At 38.5% G+C, this 19142-nt stretch overlaps 1 protein-coding gene across 1 annotated transcript in view; it reads left to right on the top strand.

Annotated features, from left to right (window-relative positions):
- The window catches only part of FBN2 (fibrillin 2), a 262360-nt gene extending 243422 nt beyond the window's left edge, over positions 1-18938 (top strand). The window contains exons 57-65 of the mRNA XM_081054526.1: positions 375-581; positions 1490-1615; positions 3462-3584; positions 4913-5029; positions 5632-5760; positions 7687-7806; positions 12618-12849; positions 14691-14862; positions 17022-18938. Coding sequence (XP_080910652.1) covers positions 375-581; positions 1490-1615; positions 3462-3584; positions 4913-5029; positions 5632-5760; positions 7687-7806; positions 12618-12849; positions 14691-14862; positions 17022-17396 — 1601 coding nt within the window. The 3' untranslated portion in view covers positions 17397-18938. The remainder of the gene's footprint in view (positions 1-374; positions 582-1489; positions 1616-3461; positions 3585-4912; positions 5030-5631; positions 5761-7686; positions 7807-12617; positions 12850-14690; positions 14863-17021) is intronic.
- The last annotated feature ends 204 nt before the right edge of the window (positions 18939-19142 follow it).

Here is a 19142-nt window from a genome sequence, read left to right on the forward strand (position 1 = left end):
TTAAACTACGGAAAATGTGACTTTGGTAAAACTTACATCAGGGGATGATTTAATTCCAAAAGAAAATATTTTCGATGTGAGGTCAGCTCTGCTGTATTAATGATATTAAAGTAAATGCCATATTTCAAAAATGCAATGAAGGTTAATTTTCATTTTATAGTACAGAAAAATGTTTTACAAAATATTTGCCTGTGGAACATGTGAATGTCAGACATTGTGTTATTTTATAATGCATGCATTATAAACCATTTTCGTTAAAAATTGTTGCAGAGAAGGAAAGTAGTCCTATTGTCCTATTTAATTTGAAGATCAAAATAGTGAAGTGTTGGATGCATGGCATTAATGCTCATTGACTGACTGCTTTGTCATTCCAGACAACCGACAGGGGCTCTGCTTTGCAGAAGTATTGCAGACAATGTGTCAGATGGCGTCCAGCAGCCGTAATCTGGTCACAAAGTCAGAATGCTGCTGCGATGGGGGCCGGGGCTGGGGTCACCAGTGTGAGCTGTGCCCACTTCCTGGAACTGCCCAGTACAAAAAGATATGTCCTCATGGCCCAGGATACACTACTGATGGACGAGGTAAGAAGTTGAGGGAAGCCATGCATATTATCAACACAGTGTACTTCATTAATTCAAATTAATTGGAAGGAAAACTCGATACAGTAATAATGGCTAAAATATTTGTATGCATATGTGTGTTTGTATATGCTTTTTGCTAATGCTTTAGAGACTTTATTAGATGTAATATTCATATCAAATCTAAGACGTAGAATTTGTTATTTCCATTTTTACTGTTGAGGAAACTTAAAGCACAAAACTAAGGTAAGAAGTAATTTTCCCTAGATCACACACTTTTTAAGGGATCGACCCAGGATTGGAACGTACCTGTCTGACCCCAAAGGCCATGCTTATAACCCCCAAACTATATTTACTTAAATAGATGTTGCTTATTTATTTGAGTGTGCACCGGAACTCATTCTGTTTGCAACATATTTACAAGCCAGCAAGTTTCCATTTTTTTCTACTAATGTCCCCAAAAATACCATTTTCCTCTATTACTATACATATTCCCAACCCTGCGTGATTTTTACTAATAAAATCCTTTCTTCGGAGTCTATTGCAAGTGCAGATTTGAGGCCAATCAATGGAAAATTATCACAAATTCCAAATTAGTTGGACTTCACAAATGTCGCTTTCTACGGCCCCCCAAAATAATTCTTGCTTAGAATGCAAAATACGTAACCTTCAACAAAGCTTTCAACACAGCCTTCATTTGTTTCTCTCTCCCCATCGCTTCAGATTATTTTTCTAACTCTTCCATGTTGCCAGTCACCTAAAAGATGTAAAGGTACTCAATGCTCAGGAATGGTCGTTAGTCATCTTATGTCAATTCCTTGATTTCTCTTAGTTTCTAGCCATTGTTATCCTCACATATATACTAACGTCTATTTTTTGTTTGTTTGTTTTGCTTTTGTTTTGTCCCACAGATATTGATGAATGTAAGGTTATGCCAAACCTCTGCACCAATGGTCAGTGCATCAATACCATGGGCTCATTCCGGTGCTTCTGCAAGGTTGGCTACACCACGGACATCAGTGGAACCTCGTGTGTTGGTAAGGCAAGCCATCTCTACATCCGGGACTTTGTCAACTATTGTTTCCTACGAATCACTTCCTGTCAGTACAGTATCTTTATTATGGAGCTGTGGAATGTACATTTTATTAAAATGATGCCATTCCTTTCAATAACGTGGTTCCTTCTTTTTTTTTAGAGCGAGAGAATTTTTATGAGAGTTTATTTGAGCCAAAGTGACGACATATGCCAGGGAGCAAGATCTCAAATGCTGCTCAGTAATATGGTTCTTAATATCATAGTAATTATACAAGGCCTTGTCCAATAATGTGGGACACAAAACTGTTGAAGTCATCAAAAAAATCTGTTCAATCAAGGAAACATAAAAATTATTAAAAATACACTTTCAATACTTTATATTTTAATTTAAGATGTATAAATGACTTTTTTGTCATTTTTTGATGAAAGAAAAGGGCTTTTGATTGTGAATGTGTGTTTGCATATAGAGAGAGAATGCTTTGCGTTTGTTCCTCATTGATGTTTTTTGCATAAAATATACAATTAAGCACCATCTAAAATTTCCAATTTCAAAGCAGTTTCAGTACAGAAACCTTCTACATTTTAAAAATCTCTTTTTCTAATTTAATTTTTCATATTTTCTCACCCACACCATTCTACGACACTTTGAGTGTGGGGTGGCCTGCCTTTATTGAGTCTCTCCAAAGTATTCAATTTAGTTTTAATTGAAGAAAAACATCTTTTCTCCTTCATATTTCATCAACTTAATTGATATTCCGTTAAAGTACCTGTTTCAATAACAAGCACACCTGGCATGAAAAGATTAAGAAAACCACTTGGTTGGGCATGAAAGTAATAGGAACAGGCTATTAATCGTGAGCTTTCAGCATTCTGTGGACCTCCATCAATATGTTTTACGGAGGAAATGAGATTGTTTGCTATCAGAGTCCTAGCAGAAAAAAGGTGGCATATTCAGATGAGGACGGTTTAAGAAGGGTTTAACAAAGGGACTATCTATAAAGGTGTTGGGGCCGTACCACTCCTGGGCCAAAAGAAAAGAGGGAGAGGTTATTGGCACCTGGAAGGAGAAAGTTGTACCTAGAGGGCTGCCTTGAAAGGAGCTGTGACCTCTGACCCAACGACTCAGTCAGTCTGAGCCCATCTTTCAAGGAGGGAGTTGAGGCAATAGACCAGTCAGAACAGAGAGCAAGAAGGTAGCCTCCCACAGTCAGTTCTTCTTCCATCACCATAGATTTGACCCCCTTTACCCTCTTCTACCATCCCACCCCCTGGGAACTCTGCGTGGTGAGCACACAATGTGATATATTACAGAAATGCATACATCAAATCTGTATAATTTTACTAACCATTGTCACGCCGATAAATTTAATTTAAAAAGAAAAAAGAAAAGAAAGCAACCTCCTGGGCCCATGACCAGGGTGAGGCATGACCTGGAGGGGCAAGTGGGAGACTTTCCAGCACAGTCCATGGCCCCGAAAGACGCTTAGGGGAGTATCACCTGGAGAGTTTAAGAGAACTTTTGCCACATCCACAGGTCAAAATATAGAAACTCTTGTTTATGGTTCTCAAATTGCAAACCGAAGTACATCAACCTAAATAATACAGTGGGGTTTTTTGAACCCAGACAGCTGTCAATAAAATATTTATCCAAGTTCCATAGATTGATCTACAAAGTAAACCAGTTCATTACTAGAGTGAAAATTGATGTGTGCATCATTTCTCTCTGGCTGTTTTCCATTTTAAGTTGAAGAAAAAAAGGTGAAAGAACAAAATGAGAATATGGAGGGAGGAAAGAGGCTGGTTGTTTCTTTCCACCAAGAATTGAATCTTCACGTCACTTTTCCTTAGATCTTGATGAATGTTCCCAGTCCCCGAAACCATGCAATTTCATCTGCAAGAACGCCGAGGGGAGTTACCAGTGCTCGTGTCCACGGGGGTACGTCCTGCAAGAGGACGGGAAGACATGCAAAGGTGGGGAAGAGTCTCTACTATTTGTGACCCTTGTCTGTCTCTCTTCTTTCAGATTCAAAGTGAGCTAATCAGAGTTATGCCACGTGTGCCACCATCATTAAAGCTCATCCTCCTCGTGACCATTTTATTACTCATAGAAAATTTTAACAAAGTCCACGTGGTAGGAGGCAGGGAGAATGAAAACCCAAGTTACAGTGGTTTGCTTCTTTATAACAAGCCCCACAAAGTTAAAAATGAATAAAATTAAACTAAAAAAAAATTTTGGTGACAGAGGAGATTGAGACAATGAAAATAAGACTTTTTTGTGCCTTGTCTTACTTAGATTTCATCTCTGTAAACTAAACTATCTTTATGACACAGTTATTCAAAGTCTGAAAATGAATTGGTCAATTTAAATTGTTTGCTTAGGTCGTGTTAGAAATAATCATCAAACTAACTTAGATAATTAAAATAGCTCCAATACTATACTCATGTATTCAATTTTACTTAAAACCTTATCAGTATGAAATTAATGGACTGAGGAAATTGCTATCTAATTAAATTTTTGAAATACAAATTATTCTCAAGAAAATGAAATTTTATTCCCAAGAAGTACCAAAAAAATAAGTAGCAAGCAGTACTATTCTTTTGTACCTATTTAGTGAACATTCTGAGTTAATTTAATTTTGCACATTGTTTATAAATGAGTGTAGCTAAAGTGTGTGGTTTTTTAAGCTTTAAAATAATTAGTCTTATCTACATCTTACATTGCTTTGTAAATTTATTTAAACATATTTTCCCATCTTAAGTTCCAATCTAACCAAAATCACATTTTTAGTTTTCTAGTACTGTAGTCCAAATATTAATTCCATTTATGACTAGAATTGCAGATGCTGTGGTTTTGCTTCCTCTGGTGTTTATGATGGTGTTTTCATTTAGATCCTAAGAACCTGACTCAATGTGTTAAGACCGTCGATTTTCATTCTATTTTTATTTAACCCCTCCTTTACCAGCCATGTACTAAACTGTGCATTAAATGCAAGAATTAGAAGCTTTGGAGAACAGTTCATGGAAACCGCTGTGATTCCTCCATTCGATTTCTTATTTTAAGAAAACTTTGTGTCGTGTGTCACCTTTGGTATCCTATCACAGTAGCCCCCAATATTATGTTGCTTAAGTATGTGAAGAGAAACTGCTTGCCCTATGCGTATTGAAATCTGTAAAGCTTCCAGCAAAAATCTAGACCCAATACATCTGATAGGACGTGCACCCCTCCTGTGGCTTGATGAGAAAAGATACACAGCCAGATTACGCTGCTCTGATTATCATGGGCTTCTCTTTCCTTTCAGACCTTGATGAATGTCACACCAAACAACACAACTGCCAGTTCCTCTGTGTCAACACTCTGGGAGGTTTTACCTGTAAATGTCCACCTGGTTTCACACAGCATCACACTGCTTGCATCGGTGAGACAAAACTACAAATGGGAAATTTTACAGACTTTTGATAGAGGCATACAGAGTGCACTTAAAATGGTAGAATAATGTCTCAGTACTTATATTTAGAACCAGCCCCTCATAATTAATGGTCTAAAAATGTTGCTAACAACAGAGAGATTTTTTCATGGGAACAGTATCCAAAGGAAAAAAGGCCTATATGATCCAAGCACACACATACAGTAGGCATATTCCAAACAGTGCCTTTCTATTGCATTCTAAATAAGCCATGTGTGTTCAGATAAAACATGATTAAAAGTTTTGAACATATAATGAACGTACTGGGTTTTTATGTTAGAAGACACATGTTAAGGGACTTTCTGTCTGCATTATCGAAAACCTTGTCCTCAGTCAACCCAAAATATGCTCCAATTTCAAGTCTCTTGAAATGCACTTTTTCTTACCATTTTTGTCTTTAATATGACAGTGACTCCTGGCATCTGTTTCCCTAAAATGCTGTTGTCACATTGTGAAACTTAGGCTTTCATATTTCACTTTTTATTTCATGTAGTGAAATTTGCGTTATGTAATTATTGGGAGGGTTGACTCTCTCCTCCTTCGTGCTTTGCTAGACAACAATGAATGTGGGTCTCAGCCTTCCCTTTGTGGAGCAAAGGGGATCTGTCAAAACACCCCTGGAAGTTTCAGCTGTGAATGCCAAAGAGGGTTCTCTCTTGATGCCACTGGACTCAACTGTGAAGGTCAGTTTATTTGCTCAAAAATCCTTAATCTAATAGAGTATACCTTTTTCTTTTTACTTCTACGCCACTAAATGAGAAATTGTGATCATCTCAAAAGAAAAAAAATATTTAACAAAATAGAACCCAGCAATGGATTTTTGCTCATAATGTTCATATATCATTTGGGGGGGGGGGCAAAGAAAAATTTTAATGTGATGAAACAAAATTTTGGTGAGTACAAATTGGCTTTTAAAATAATTGAACTCTTTTATCTAATTATTGATCTAAAAAATAATTGAACTGAAAAAAGAATTCTTTACCTAATATGGTTTAGAGCAGGGGTGTCCAAACTTTTTTCAAAGTTTTTCACGAAGAGACATATGCGGTAAAATACACAAACAGCCAGGCCACTCACTCGAGGTGAAGTATGTATTGCCTCACCTGGTTTATTTAAGTAAACTAAATATATTTTTGGAATTTGCTGCGGGCCAATTAACAATGGATCGTGGGCTGCAGTTGGCCTGCGGGCCGCAGTTTGGACACCCCAGGTTTAAAGTATTATACAAGTATACCAGAAACAAACAATTGGACTTTTGTTCCATGATACCTAAATGTGTAAAAGTTAAAGGTAAGAAAAAGAACCAATTATCCTAGAGAACTGGAGAAATGTTCCGAAAGTGCTGGGGAAAACTGATAGTTATTTCCATATTATTTGGTCTGAGACTCCTGATTCACTACCTTTTCTACAATGGGCATTTCCTCTAAAGTCTCCCCAGCAGTAAGTATTTTCTGAGAAGCACAAGGGGATGTTTAGGTGGGAATAAAATAAGAACCTGCCTATGGTCAGTAATAAAAGAACAGTCTGCCTATGGCTCTTCAATATTTCCATTGCAAGTATTAGTGTTAATATACAAAACAAATTTATTGGGATTGGTATCTTTTACAAAATAGAGATCCAGAGATCCAGAGACTATATACATCTCCTTTATATTTTATATAATATTACAATTTATGTTCTTATTGATTTTAGTCACCCTTTAATTACTTATTCTTAGAAATACTATATGATTATGAATGCTAGAAATATATTCAAAATTTTTATATACTTCTTATAAGAAGTATAGGATTTTTATACATCTAATTTGCAGCCAAGAAAAATTCAGTTTTAAAATTCCTGTTTTAATATTTTATATTTGAAGTCATTGAGACTTTGAAAGAATATACAGCTGCTTGCCACGTGTGAGTTCAGCTTGTGACTATCCACATAAGATACCATTTATTAATTATCCATATAAATTTGTTACATACACATCAGACATGCCAATTTTATTTCACTCTTTATGGGTAGATTTCAAAGCCTCAGTTGTCATTCCAAAAGAGTATGCACGTAGGAACAAAGAAATTATTCCATATGTGTAATAATACCACATCGTATCTAAAAATAACGTTCAAATACTTTAAATTTGCATCTAATTAATCTTGAATGATAATAAAAATGTTTGCATGCGAAACAATTATACTTTTTAGGTATCTTTCTAGTGCTTGTTATCTTCCTGAAAATGAGGATTACATGTCAATCACTTTTGAATCTACTAGAATATGTAATGCAAATATATCACTTGTACCAAATAAATCAGACCATATGGAAGTTAATCCATCCAAAATACACAACATTTGTGCTTGCTGTGCTGAAATTAAGATGTTTTGTAGAACATTGACGTGGCATGGCCTGGTGGGTAGCATAAGAATGAGGTCCTTTCTTATCTCAGAACCATGCTTTGTACCACTACTGGCCAAGAACCATGTGATGCAGAAAAAAATCACAGCCTCTCCATGTGTCTTGTTTGTTTGGTCCCCTGATACTAGTTACCCCAGGTTGTGTTTGGCATGTATGTAAGGCTAGTAGAAAAAGGTCACATAAAGATCTTGCTGGGCTTGTTTTTGCAGATGTTGATGAATGTGATGGAAACCATAGGTGCCAACATGGCTGCCAGAACATCCTGGGAGGTTACAGATGTGGTTGTCCTCAAGGATATATTCAACATTACCAGTGGAATCAGTGTGTTGGTGAGTCACATGGCATCTCATCTTAAAGTATCTTTGAGGCAAATGAACAAATAATAAAGGTGGACGTTTCAGTATAACTTGAAAACCAGTAGTTATGACTGATGTGGGGAATCCATTGTATTAGTCTCTACACTTGCGTGTGTTTGAAAATATCCGTCATAAAAATGGGGTTTTAAATACCTAAAACGTAACTCAACTAGAACTTTTATAATTTTTATTTTCTGCTAGCTGTAATTTTAAGTTTCTGAAGATGGTGTCAAGAATCATCATCATCTTCATTTGCCAAGGTCAGGGGCTTTTTATCAGTAATTTAATATCTTTAGATTAGGGGTAAATGCTTACCCATCAATCCCCCTCATACAAATCTAAAAGAATTCAGATCAAATCCATCAGTGCTGTCCAGTCATATAAATGTAATGAAGGAGGTGAAGTATTTTAAGGTAGAAATGGTACCTAGTTATTGCAAATTCTGTTGAAAACTCCAGACACAGGTATTTGTATAGTAAAATGGGTGGACAATCCTCTCTGTTCTTTGCACTGGTGATGGTCATGGAAATTCTCCTTTTAAGGAGAGATTGATCAAAGAGAACACTGTTCTCTACTTGAGTAACCAGCTAACTTACTTAGCTGCCTAGTTTCTTGGTTCTGTTTGAATGCACTTCATAGACACGCCATCCAACACTCTGTGACGTTAGATAGTGACGTAACTGAGCACAAAGGGAACAGTGGGCCTGCAGGGAAATGTCAGGGCACTTCCTGTTCCTCTGTGGTGATTCAGTTATCCCACATGTACTTCACATATTTTACTGTGAGCCATCCACTAAATAAATTAATCTGAGTTTATGCTGTATGGTCTTCTCAAAAGAAATTTCAAATGACAGGTTAGTGAATTGAGAAAAAAAATCAAGGTAAATTTCAAAGGAGGGAGACCAAGGCTGAAAGTCACAACTATTCAGTGGCCTTGTGCGAGGTCAGACTCAGATGCTTTGCCACCCCACAGATACACTTACTGGGGGAAATGCAGAAAGCATGAATGAGCCAGAGGTAACGAACAAAGTTTTAAAGAATTATCACAATGATGAGTTAGTCATTCAAAATAATTTCACAAGTTTAATTTCCATCTTTTTCTCTTCACAGAAAAAATAAATGTTGCAAAAGTCCTTATGCACTGATTTATGGATTCATAAACAGAGGCCAAGTATAGGCATACTCTTCAGAATATAGGAATGGTACTTTTTTAGATAGCCATTAGAACCGTGTAAAATAATTTTATTATATTGCGTTATTTATAAAATATGAGGCTCAACACTTTATTTAGCAAATACTGTGGACCTCTTGCTTCATTCTATATAACTCAAGGCAAAAGAATGATCCTGTAATATTTCACATGTCAGCTTAAATAAAATTCTTGTTTTTTCAAGCAATTATAAGTAGAAATAGGAACATGTATGAAGTATCAATTCAATTTCCAAGTTTTTCAGTTCCCTGAACTTTCTGTCTACAAACATCTAGTTGCAAAAATACCCACACAGGTTTTCACTAAACTTGGTCTGGCTTAAAATCAAGGCTGTGTGGTATATAGCTCCGTTTGCCTTTGTGGGATCCTTAAAGTGGGCACCTCAGCAAGGCATTGACCCCATGGCAGCTCACGCTGGAGTCCAGCCAGAAGCCAGAGTGCCTGCTAATCAGAAGAGACTCAGAAGAGATGGGCAGAGGGATAAGTGGTTTCAAAGATGAGTTCAAAACTAAAGATATATAAGCAACTGCAAGTGTTATCCCCAACTGCACGTATTCATTTGTGAGCTTGCTTTGCTAAAATGGGCACCTCTAAGCAGCAGGCCCCTGGGTAAATAAGATAAGGCAGGGATTTATTCAAAAGGTTCTAGATTCTTCTATGCAGGGGTGAGGAATCCAGCTGTTCTCTAATAAAATTAATGACTTTCTTGCCTTGAATCCATATACCATGTTTCCCCAAAAAGAAGACGTAGCCAGACAATCAGCTCTAATGCATCTTTTGGAGCAAAAATTAATATAAGACTCGGTCTTATTTTACTATAAGACCCATTCTTTTATAATATAATGTAATGTAATATAATATAATACTGGGTCTTATATTAATTTTTGCTCCAAAAGACGCATTAGAGCTGATTGTCCAGCTAGGTCTTATTTTCAGGGAAACATGGTAACTCAGTAGGAATTTTAACTCAAATACATAGCAGGAATAGACTTAAACAACCCATCAGGAATAAAAGCAACAAGTCAGTAGAAGAATAAGAATTATGACAAAAATGCAAATTAAAAGGCCACAAATCATTTTTATTTGTCACTGTGTGAATACCTTCAGTCAAGGGGAGCTATAGAATGAAGTATTTCAGATAGATTTATCTGGGGTCTCCTAGTATATGAACAAAACTGTTAGTTAATGCACCAGAAAATTTAAATACTGTTACATTGTAAACCTATAATGTTAATGCTACTTAGAATTTAAGAAAAATGACAGTTCTTTGTCAGTGTTAATATTTTAAAAAGATTTTAATTCAATTGAACACTTTAAGAAGCTTCCAGCTAGTTACCACTGAACATTTAAAATATTCTAGCACAAAGATGGTACAGGTGTTCCTAACATTCTCAAATATTTGCAAGCATTGTAATTATTCAAAATTGAAAATACGTGAATATTACTAAGGTTTGCATGTGAAGAAAAATTATGTCTTAATAAATGAAGCTTTTAGTTATTTAGTGTTAGTAACTTTTATGGCCTTTCAAAAATAATTCGAACATAGCTTAATGAGTCAACTCAAAGTATGTCACACAAGAATATATATTAAAAGTCAGATTACCTAAGTCTATAAAATTATGCCATGATGTATAAAAATATGAAGTATATCATAATGTTTCCAAAAATATTACATATTTAAAAGTCTTGTCACTGGTATGTTAAAATGAAATTGATTCAATTAACTGGTTTTGCCTTGTAAGTTTTCTACTTAACACAATGTCTATTGTACTATATTCATAGAAGGATCATTTTGTTAAATTATAGCCCAATTTACATTCTCTGTTAGGAGAGAAACAGTGCATATAAATGTCAGATTTGATTATAAAAGCAGATGAGCCTTTGTGGCAGAATTCCAAGTCTTCTGTATGTAGAAATAAAATAGCAGTTATATTTATGTTCTAGGTAGCTGAGTTATTAAGAATTTATTTATATACTTTCCATGAAATGAAGGCTAAGAATTTGTCCATGGTAGATAATAATAGCAGACTTTATATCCAGTGATTAAGAATTCTACATTTGGAGGTCTGATTTAATTCTGAAATGATAATCACGATACAAAAATGTGCCTAATAACATCGACCCTTTCGGTAACCTCTGTGCTGTCCTTAATGGAGTTTAATTTCCTGTCTGAGAGGCCTCTTCCCTGAGACGCCATCTGCATCTCCCATAACCTCACCGAGCCTCTGCCGGTCTGCATTTCCCTCTAGCTGCTGTGTCCCAGACGCACACCTACTTGCAAATGGGAACGGTCCTTCACATGGGCTGAAACATATACTTGTCATATATTAAGTAAACAGACACACTGCTCCACAGGAGTCACAGAATTTGAAAGAATTCCACAGAATAGCTACGACGTGTGCCCAGGGTGAAATGTGGGTTATAATAAAGCCCAAAGGAGTCAAGCCACATGCTTGATCTGTATCAACCAGAGAGTGAGGAGCAAAATTGTGAATCTCCAAAGTTAAAAGCACCATCAGGTTTTGAATTTATAGAAATGGTAAGTGCAGCTGAAGGTGTAACCTGTGATTACGCTGCTGTCAGGCATTTACAGTATACTTAATGTTAGTCATTAAAAGAGTGAAGCCTGTTGGTGGATGGCTGGCTGCAAATCATCTCCAAAGGCGCGGTCTGCCCCTGATGGTTCCTCATGTCGGTCCAAGTGTATTAGATGGATCCAATTAAATAGATCCAATTAAATAATAATTATTTCAATCATTTTTATTTAGGGTTTTTTTTTATATACCAGGGCTGCCAAAAAATGTATATACATGACTTGTATTCATCTTTGGTTATCAGTATATATTGAGTATTACAATTTTAATACAGTTTTTTTCCTCTCAAAATGTGTATACATTTTTTTAGCACCCCATATTTTCTCCCCATATATAATGAAAACTTTGGAACATGCTGGGAGAATGGATACAAATACAGATATAGATACAGGCTTCTTTTAAACTGAGATACAATTCACATACCATAAAATTGACCTTCTGAAAGTGTACCATTCAGTGATTTTCAGTATATTCTCACAAGAGTGTGCAACCAGCAACACAACATTTTCATCACCCCAAAAAGAAACTTCATCCCCATTAGTAGTCATTCTCCACTTCTCCCTTCCTACAGCTTCTGGCAACTTGTAATCTACTCTCTATCTCAATTCATCCGTCTGAGATATGGGCTGTTGGAAGTAACCTCCTGTGAAAAGAGTTTTTCAGTAGGCAAACTACAAGTTTGTCACCGAGGGCTACCCACATACTCAGAAACAGCACAAACAATGTAAAAAGGCAGGGCAAGGCTTTTTAACACCATAATTTAGGAGGATTTTTGGGGTTTCGTCATTTTGTTTATTTTTTATTTTCATATGTTTTGCAAATCAGCCATTGGACTAAACGTTCTCTAAATGTGGGTCTAGAGTTAGTTCCATGGTAAAAAAAAAAAAAAAAAAAAAATCACACATGCTTTGAGACGCGGTCTCTTCCTCATTTGACTGCCCCCTTCCCCGTGTAAAGTGTTTCTTACTTGGTGTTAATAGACGAGAATGAATGCTCCAATCCGAATGCCTGTGGCTCTGCTTCCTGCTACAACACCCTGGGGAGTTACAAGTGCGCCTGCCCCTCGGGCTTCTCCTTCGACCAGTTCTCCAGTGCCTGCCACGACGTGAATGAGTGCTCGTCTTCCAAGAACCCATGCAATTACGGCTGCTCCAACACGGAAGGGGGCTACCTCTGCGGCTGCCCGCCTGGGTACTACAGAGTGGGACAGGGGTAAGGTCTTCAACCTTCCCGCAAACCGGAAAGCAAGCGTGGTCCAACAGGGCATATCTAACTCAGGCTTTTCTCCCTGAGTTCAGGCTGCCTGGCCGCCTGGCACTGCAGGGAAGTGAACGGTGATTAGAAGCCCAAGACACAAAAGCGTTGATCAGAGCCCTTAGGGTATGGGAGGAAGAAGCACCAAGAAGGCATATGGATTATATCTGTGTTACAGGATTACCTCCTTTGTGGTGAGCATAAGACTTGAACTTGTATGCAAGTATCACTCTCTTGCCACCCAGAAAAGCCTGAATTGATTCAGTCAGATCCCTCAAGGCCAGAGACAAGCAGATGTTAAAAATGCAGCTCACATGTTGCCATAGACACCTGGGCTGTGTGGTACAGGGGGAAACGGCTTCTCCCAGACTCTTCTAGGAATTTTGGCAGGTGGTAGCCCAGCGGTGCCGGAGGAAAGAGTTTGGCTTCATTTTGCACAGAAAGGACCTGCCCCATTGGTGTGGCACTGCTCAGCACAGGCCTGGTTCCACAGGGCTGGATTCCCTTGGACTAATCACACACTCCCAAGTGCAGCCTCTCAAGCCCTGTTGGCTGGGGCTGAGGTGCTGGCCCTTCCATCACGGCACCCTGTGCTCAACAGCACAGAAGATGGGGATTTAGGAGTCAGGTAGAGTCGCCTTCCTCAGAAAGAGCAGTGTGTGAGGCAGACCCTGAGGGGGCTGGACTAATCTGTCCACCATTGCTACATAATAATGCTTGAAGCAAAAAGCATGGTCTAGACAAGGGTTACATAGAGCCAACTCATTGACTCTTTCAGCAGAAATCTCAGTCATTAAAACAGAGAGCTTTGTTGGGGGCAACAAACTTCTCTTAGCATTCTCTTTGGAAATTCATACTCTGCTTTTACCTTCCCCAGTTATTATAACTACACCCAAGTGCTTCATTCAGTCTAATTAGGATTGAAAATGGGGGAAGCCAACAATGTAACGTTAATTGAAAAAGATATATGCACCCTTATGTTCACTGTAGCATTATTTACATAGCCAAGATGTGGAAGTATCCAGGTGTCCATTGATAGGTGAATGGATAAAACGGACGTGGTACACACGCACACACACACACACACACACACACACACACACACACACACAGAGGAATATTACGCAGCAATAAAAAGAATGAAATCTTGCCATTTACGACAACATGGATAGACCTAGAGGGTATTATGCTAAGTGAAATAAGTCAGAGAAAAATAAATACCATATGGTTTCACTTAGATGTGGAATCTAAAAACACAGAACAAAAACAGACTCAGAAACAGAGACCAAAGGGATTATTGCCAGAGGGGAGGCAGGCAGGTGAAAAAAGAGAAGGGGAATGGGAATATACTCAATAATATTGTGATAAGTCAATATTGTGATAATATTGTGATAAGTTTGCACAGTGACCGATGATTACTAGAATTAGTGGGGTGATCATATTTTAAGGTACAAAAATGTCAAATCACTATGTTGCACACCTGAAACTAATATTAACTAATATAATATTGTATATGAATCTGAAATTTTTTTAAGTAAAAGTATTTAAAAAAGGAAAATTAGGGAAGCTTAGGGCATACTCTCAGAAAAAATTTGCTGTTCAAAATAATTAGAAATCTTCTGTATTAAGTGCAAAGAAAAGAGTTACAGAGAATATTAGGTTTTCATGTTGGTGAGCTTAGAGCTTGCTGTGTTGGCTTCATATTCATATTTATGAAAAGTCTTTGCTCTACCACCAGGAAACTATAATCAAAATTAAGTGATAAAGTCTAACAACGCCTTGCTTCTTTTTGCAAATAGCCACTGTGTCTCAGGAATGGGATTTAACAAAGGGCAGTACCTGCCCTTGGATGCAGAGGTTGATGAGGAAAACGCGCTGTCCCCGGAAGCATGCTATGAGTGTAAGATCAACGGCTACTCGAAGAAAGATGGCAGACAGAGGAGAAGTGTTCATGAACCTGAACCCACTGCTGTGAGTAAACCTCACTCTGTTTTGTCGCGAGATTGTATCCATATGGAGTCGTGTATACCATGCAGTAAAACTTTATGTAGGTTTCAGCCTCAAGGAAGCTAAAACTATCTTGAAATTTAATGGCTAAATTAATGGATTCAATATGGCAGAGGCCAGTAAATCAAAATTAGTTGATTATTAGCTTAAAACAAGGACTGGGGGGAAAGACTTCAAGATTCACAGTTTCAGATCATATGTGTTAGTTTTTGATTTGCGCCAGATGTCCATCTAGAAAATAGTTATTTCGAAATAATTTTAAAAAGTATTTTGGGGCCCGCATGGTGGCTCAGGTGGTTGGAGCACCATGCTCCTAACACCGAAGTCTCTGGTTCAATTCCCACGTGGGCCAGTGAGCTACGCCCTCTACAGCTAAGATTATGAACAATGGTTCTCCCTGGAGATGGGCTGCTGTGAGCTGCTGTGTGCTGCTGCGGGCTACCATGTGCTGCCATGAGCTGCCAGTGGCCGGCGTGAGTGGCTGGCAGCCATCGTGAGTAGCCGGCGACCGACTGCTTCAGCCGGGGGGAGCACAAGGCTCATAATATCAGCATGGGCCAAGGAGCTGAGTCCTGCACAACTAGACTGAGAAACAACAGCTTAAACCAGAATGGGGGTGGGGGGAGCGGAAGACGGGGGGATGGGAGGAATTATTTTGAATTTGTCCAGTTCTGTTTTATATATCTGTAGTAAACTAGGCTGACGTTAATTTTCAGTAGGCAAGCCCCCTAGGTCTCATATACTGTGACATTTATAAGATAGGTGTTCTTCGTATAAAAATTTTATCTCCAAATAACTTGTATTTTGTAAAGAACCGAAGACCTGAATTGCCTGCTGCTGGTGTTTTTTTGGCTGTAAATGGCCTTTAGCAGAATGGTTAAAGGCAGGGGCCACAGACCGCCTGGTTTTGAGTATGTTCCCGGGCCCTTCCCACTTACTACCCATTTATAGGTTTACTTAACCTCTCTCTACCTCAACTTCTTCATCTATAAAATGGGAATAAAAATACTAACCTCTGAAGGGTGACAGGAGGATTAATTGAGTTGATCCTGTGAAGTACCTGGAACGGTGCCTGGCAAATGTATTATACATGTTCAGTAAAAAAAAAAAAAAAAACCTAGTCTACAACTAACTATCTGTGCAACTTGGGCAACTTGCTTTAGTTTTCTGGGCCTCAGAAATTTTTATCTAGAAGAAAAGACTTCTCAAGGCCAAAAAGTCTGTGGTTCTATTTTATAACAATAAATACGCCGGTGTTACATTTACCTTAAGTAAACTAAAGTACCTAACTGATTTAGATATGACAGTTAAGATATTCATCAAGTACCCCAAACTACAAATCCAGAAATTTTGTCTGTGAAACCTTCCCATTGTGGTACTTGGGACATGAGTCTGCCTGAACACTGATGGCACTTTTGGGCCACTGTAGCCAAGTTCTTACTTAACAGGAGCCCAATCAAAGCATTGGAGGGTTTTTTGCTGGTCTTACTAAAATACATTCCTAAACCTGCCATCCCTGTGACCACGTGAGACTTGGTTTACCAGGGCCCTGCCCCACTGGCTTTTCCCAAAGCTGGTCCAAACCCGAACCCTGAGGCCGCTGCTGCCTCCTTGCTCTGCACTGATAGCTGCTAGTAAACACACTCCCACACTCAGCTTGTCGTTTGTGGGCTTTACAAACCAAGCCCGACCTTCAGAGTGAAGACTGCCCTGGGGACAGTCCCTGCTGTTGGATAACAGCTGCACTTCTCGTTTTGACTCCAACAACAGCAACAAAAAATTACAATCATTTCCTACATTTTTTATTATTATTATTAATAAGCATGATATTCCATAAACATCAAAAACACTTGAAATGTGAATGCTGTCTGTGGGCTCAGCCCTGTAATCTTACCTGGGTAAGGCTGAGTGAGCAGTCGTCAAGATTTACAGGGCAACAGGCTCTATGGACTTGACCTTTTCTCCCAGCGGTCAGGAAGTTATAGTCGCCTCCTCATAAGGGAAGTGCAGCAAGGGGCAGCAGTAAGTTGTCATTGTGGCTGCAGCCCCAGCAGAAAGTCCTTTTCGAGCCCTCTCCTTGTGCTTTCGAAGCTCTTCCCACATTGTTCCTGTTTTTCCTCCAGGTTGAACAGATCAGCCTGGAGAGTGTTGACATGGAGAGCCCCATGAAAATGAAGTTCAACCTCTCTGGCCTTGGCTCTAAGGAGCACATCCTGGAACTCATGCCTGCCATCGAGCCCCTCAACAACCACATTCGCTATGTCATCTCCCAAGGGAACGATGATGGCATCTTTCGCATCCACCAAAGGAATGGGCTCAGCTACTTGCACACGGCCAAGAGGAAGCTGGTGCCCGGCACGTACACACTGGAAATCACTAGCATCCCTCTCTACAAGAAGAAGGAGCTTCAGAAACTGGAAGACAGCAATGAGGACGACTACCTCCTAGGGGAGCTCGGGGAGGCTCTCAGAATGAGGCTGCAGATTCAACTCTATTAACCCCGTACAGACTGGACTCCAGGCTCCAGCCCCTGCGCAGCCTGCCTTCAGAAGCCTTTGAGAAATCAATGAATAATTTTAAAGAGGAAAAAAAGACAACTTTTGTTTCCTTTCCTCCCTGTCTCAGACTTCAGAATGTTGACCCTCACAGGGAGGGGATAATTTAGACTCTGATGTGGCCAAAGATTTGAGTACAAAGGCAACCGTGGTTACTGTATTTTTTAGATAACTTCACTTTAAAATATATTGAAAAAAAAAAAAAACTAAATGTTCAAGAGATCGGCATATGGCACTAAATGCACAAAAATAATGTGAGCTTTTTTATTTCCTGTTAGCAGTCTGTAACACTTTGGGTATTTTGCTATAGTTGCTAATTAAAAAAATATAGATGTTTATTTATTTTTAATGCAGTAATATATGGAGAAATGAACAAACTATGTAAACAAAAAGGGAAACTCACTTGTTTTTCTTTAGATTTATAAATTTGAGCTATTTCTTTTAGAGGTGCTTTTTAAAAATTCAGTAGATTCAAGAGATGTTTCCTTTGGTTTCCTGCCAGTCGTCCAACTGGTACACATCTGATTATTTTAAAGAACGCCTCACAGAGCTGAATGGGCAGTGTAATCAATAATTTAAAAGATGGAAATGTCCTTCGATCCTTTCCGAAGGAGATCAAAGCCAGAGCAGCTCATTGTGACGGTATTTCACATCAGCAGACACACCAGGCAACGACGATGAAGCACAACACTGTAGCAAAATACCTTGACTGCTTGTGAGACCAGTAGCGTTGCAGGCCAAACCGTACTGTATTTCCTTCTCAGAACCTCAAGGAAGCACATATGCTACCCACAACACCTCATTCCTACCCAGGGTGTGCTGCGGACTCGTGGCTGTAGGCAGCTGAAGAACTGCCGTTCCTTTGACAAGGAACACCTGGCATTCTGTAGTGTTTGGTGCTGTCTTAGATTAATGGTGCATTTATAATGTTCAAGCTATTTCAGGATTGCCATATGTGCAAACAAATCATGCAGTACAGCCAAGGAATATATGTTGTTGTTTTTTAAATCCATTTTTTTTTAGAATTTTCATTAATACTGTAGTTATACACCATATGCCTCGTTTTATCATAGCCTATTGTGTATGAAAGATGTTTGTACAATGAATTGATGTTTAGTTTACTTTAGTCATTTAAAAAGATATTGTACCAGAACGTGCTGTAATAGGAGTACGTCTCCGTGTTCTTTTCAACCCAAGAACCTGTCCCTGGACCAGTGACCAAACCTCATATGTGAAATGGCCAAAGCACATGCAGGCTCCGGGTTGTTCCTCTCGCACCTGTGCTGACCAAAGATTAGTAACCAGTTATATCCAGTTTGGGGTTTTGTTTTATTTTGTTTTGTAATAACTGAAAAAAGAAACAGTGTAAATTTGTAATCAAGTGTTTGTGAGGAAAAACTTATGGTTTGGGGTCTTGTTTGTTTTTGTAGGTCTATGTATCAAATATGACACTTTTCTTGCAATAAAGCTTATTTTGGGGTAGTTTGCTGGTTGAGAGATTTATGGGACTACAACCCCTGTTGTTTCTGTGGGAGAGGCTGGGAGCTTTGCTTTAAGAGGACCTGTATGAAAGTTCCAGAAGGAGAACCAGGCACATTTACAGGAAAACAGAAATGTTGTCAAATCTGTGACACACAGCAACAGTGTTCAACTGAACAATTATAATTTAAAGGCATATTCAAAGAGAAG

The sequence above is a fragment of the Rhinolophus hipposideros genome (genome assembly GCF_964194185.1).
Source record: "Rhinolophus hipposideros genome assembly, chromosome: 7".
NCBI classification, from domain to species: domain Eukaryota; kingdom Metazoa; phylum Chordata; class Mammalia; order Chiroptera; family Rhinolophidae; genus Rhinolophus; species Rhinolophus hipposideros.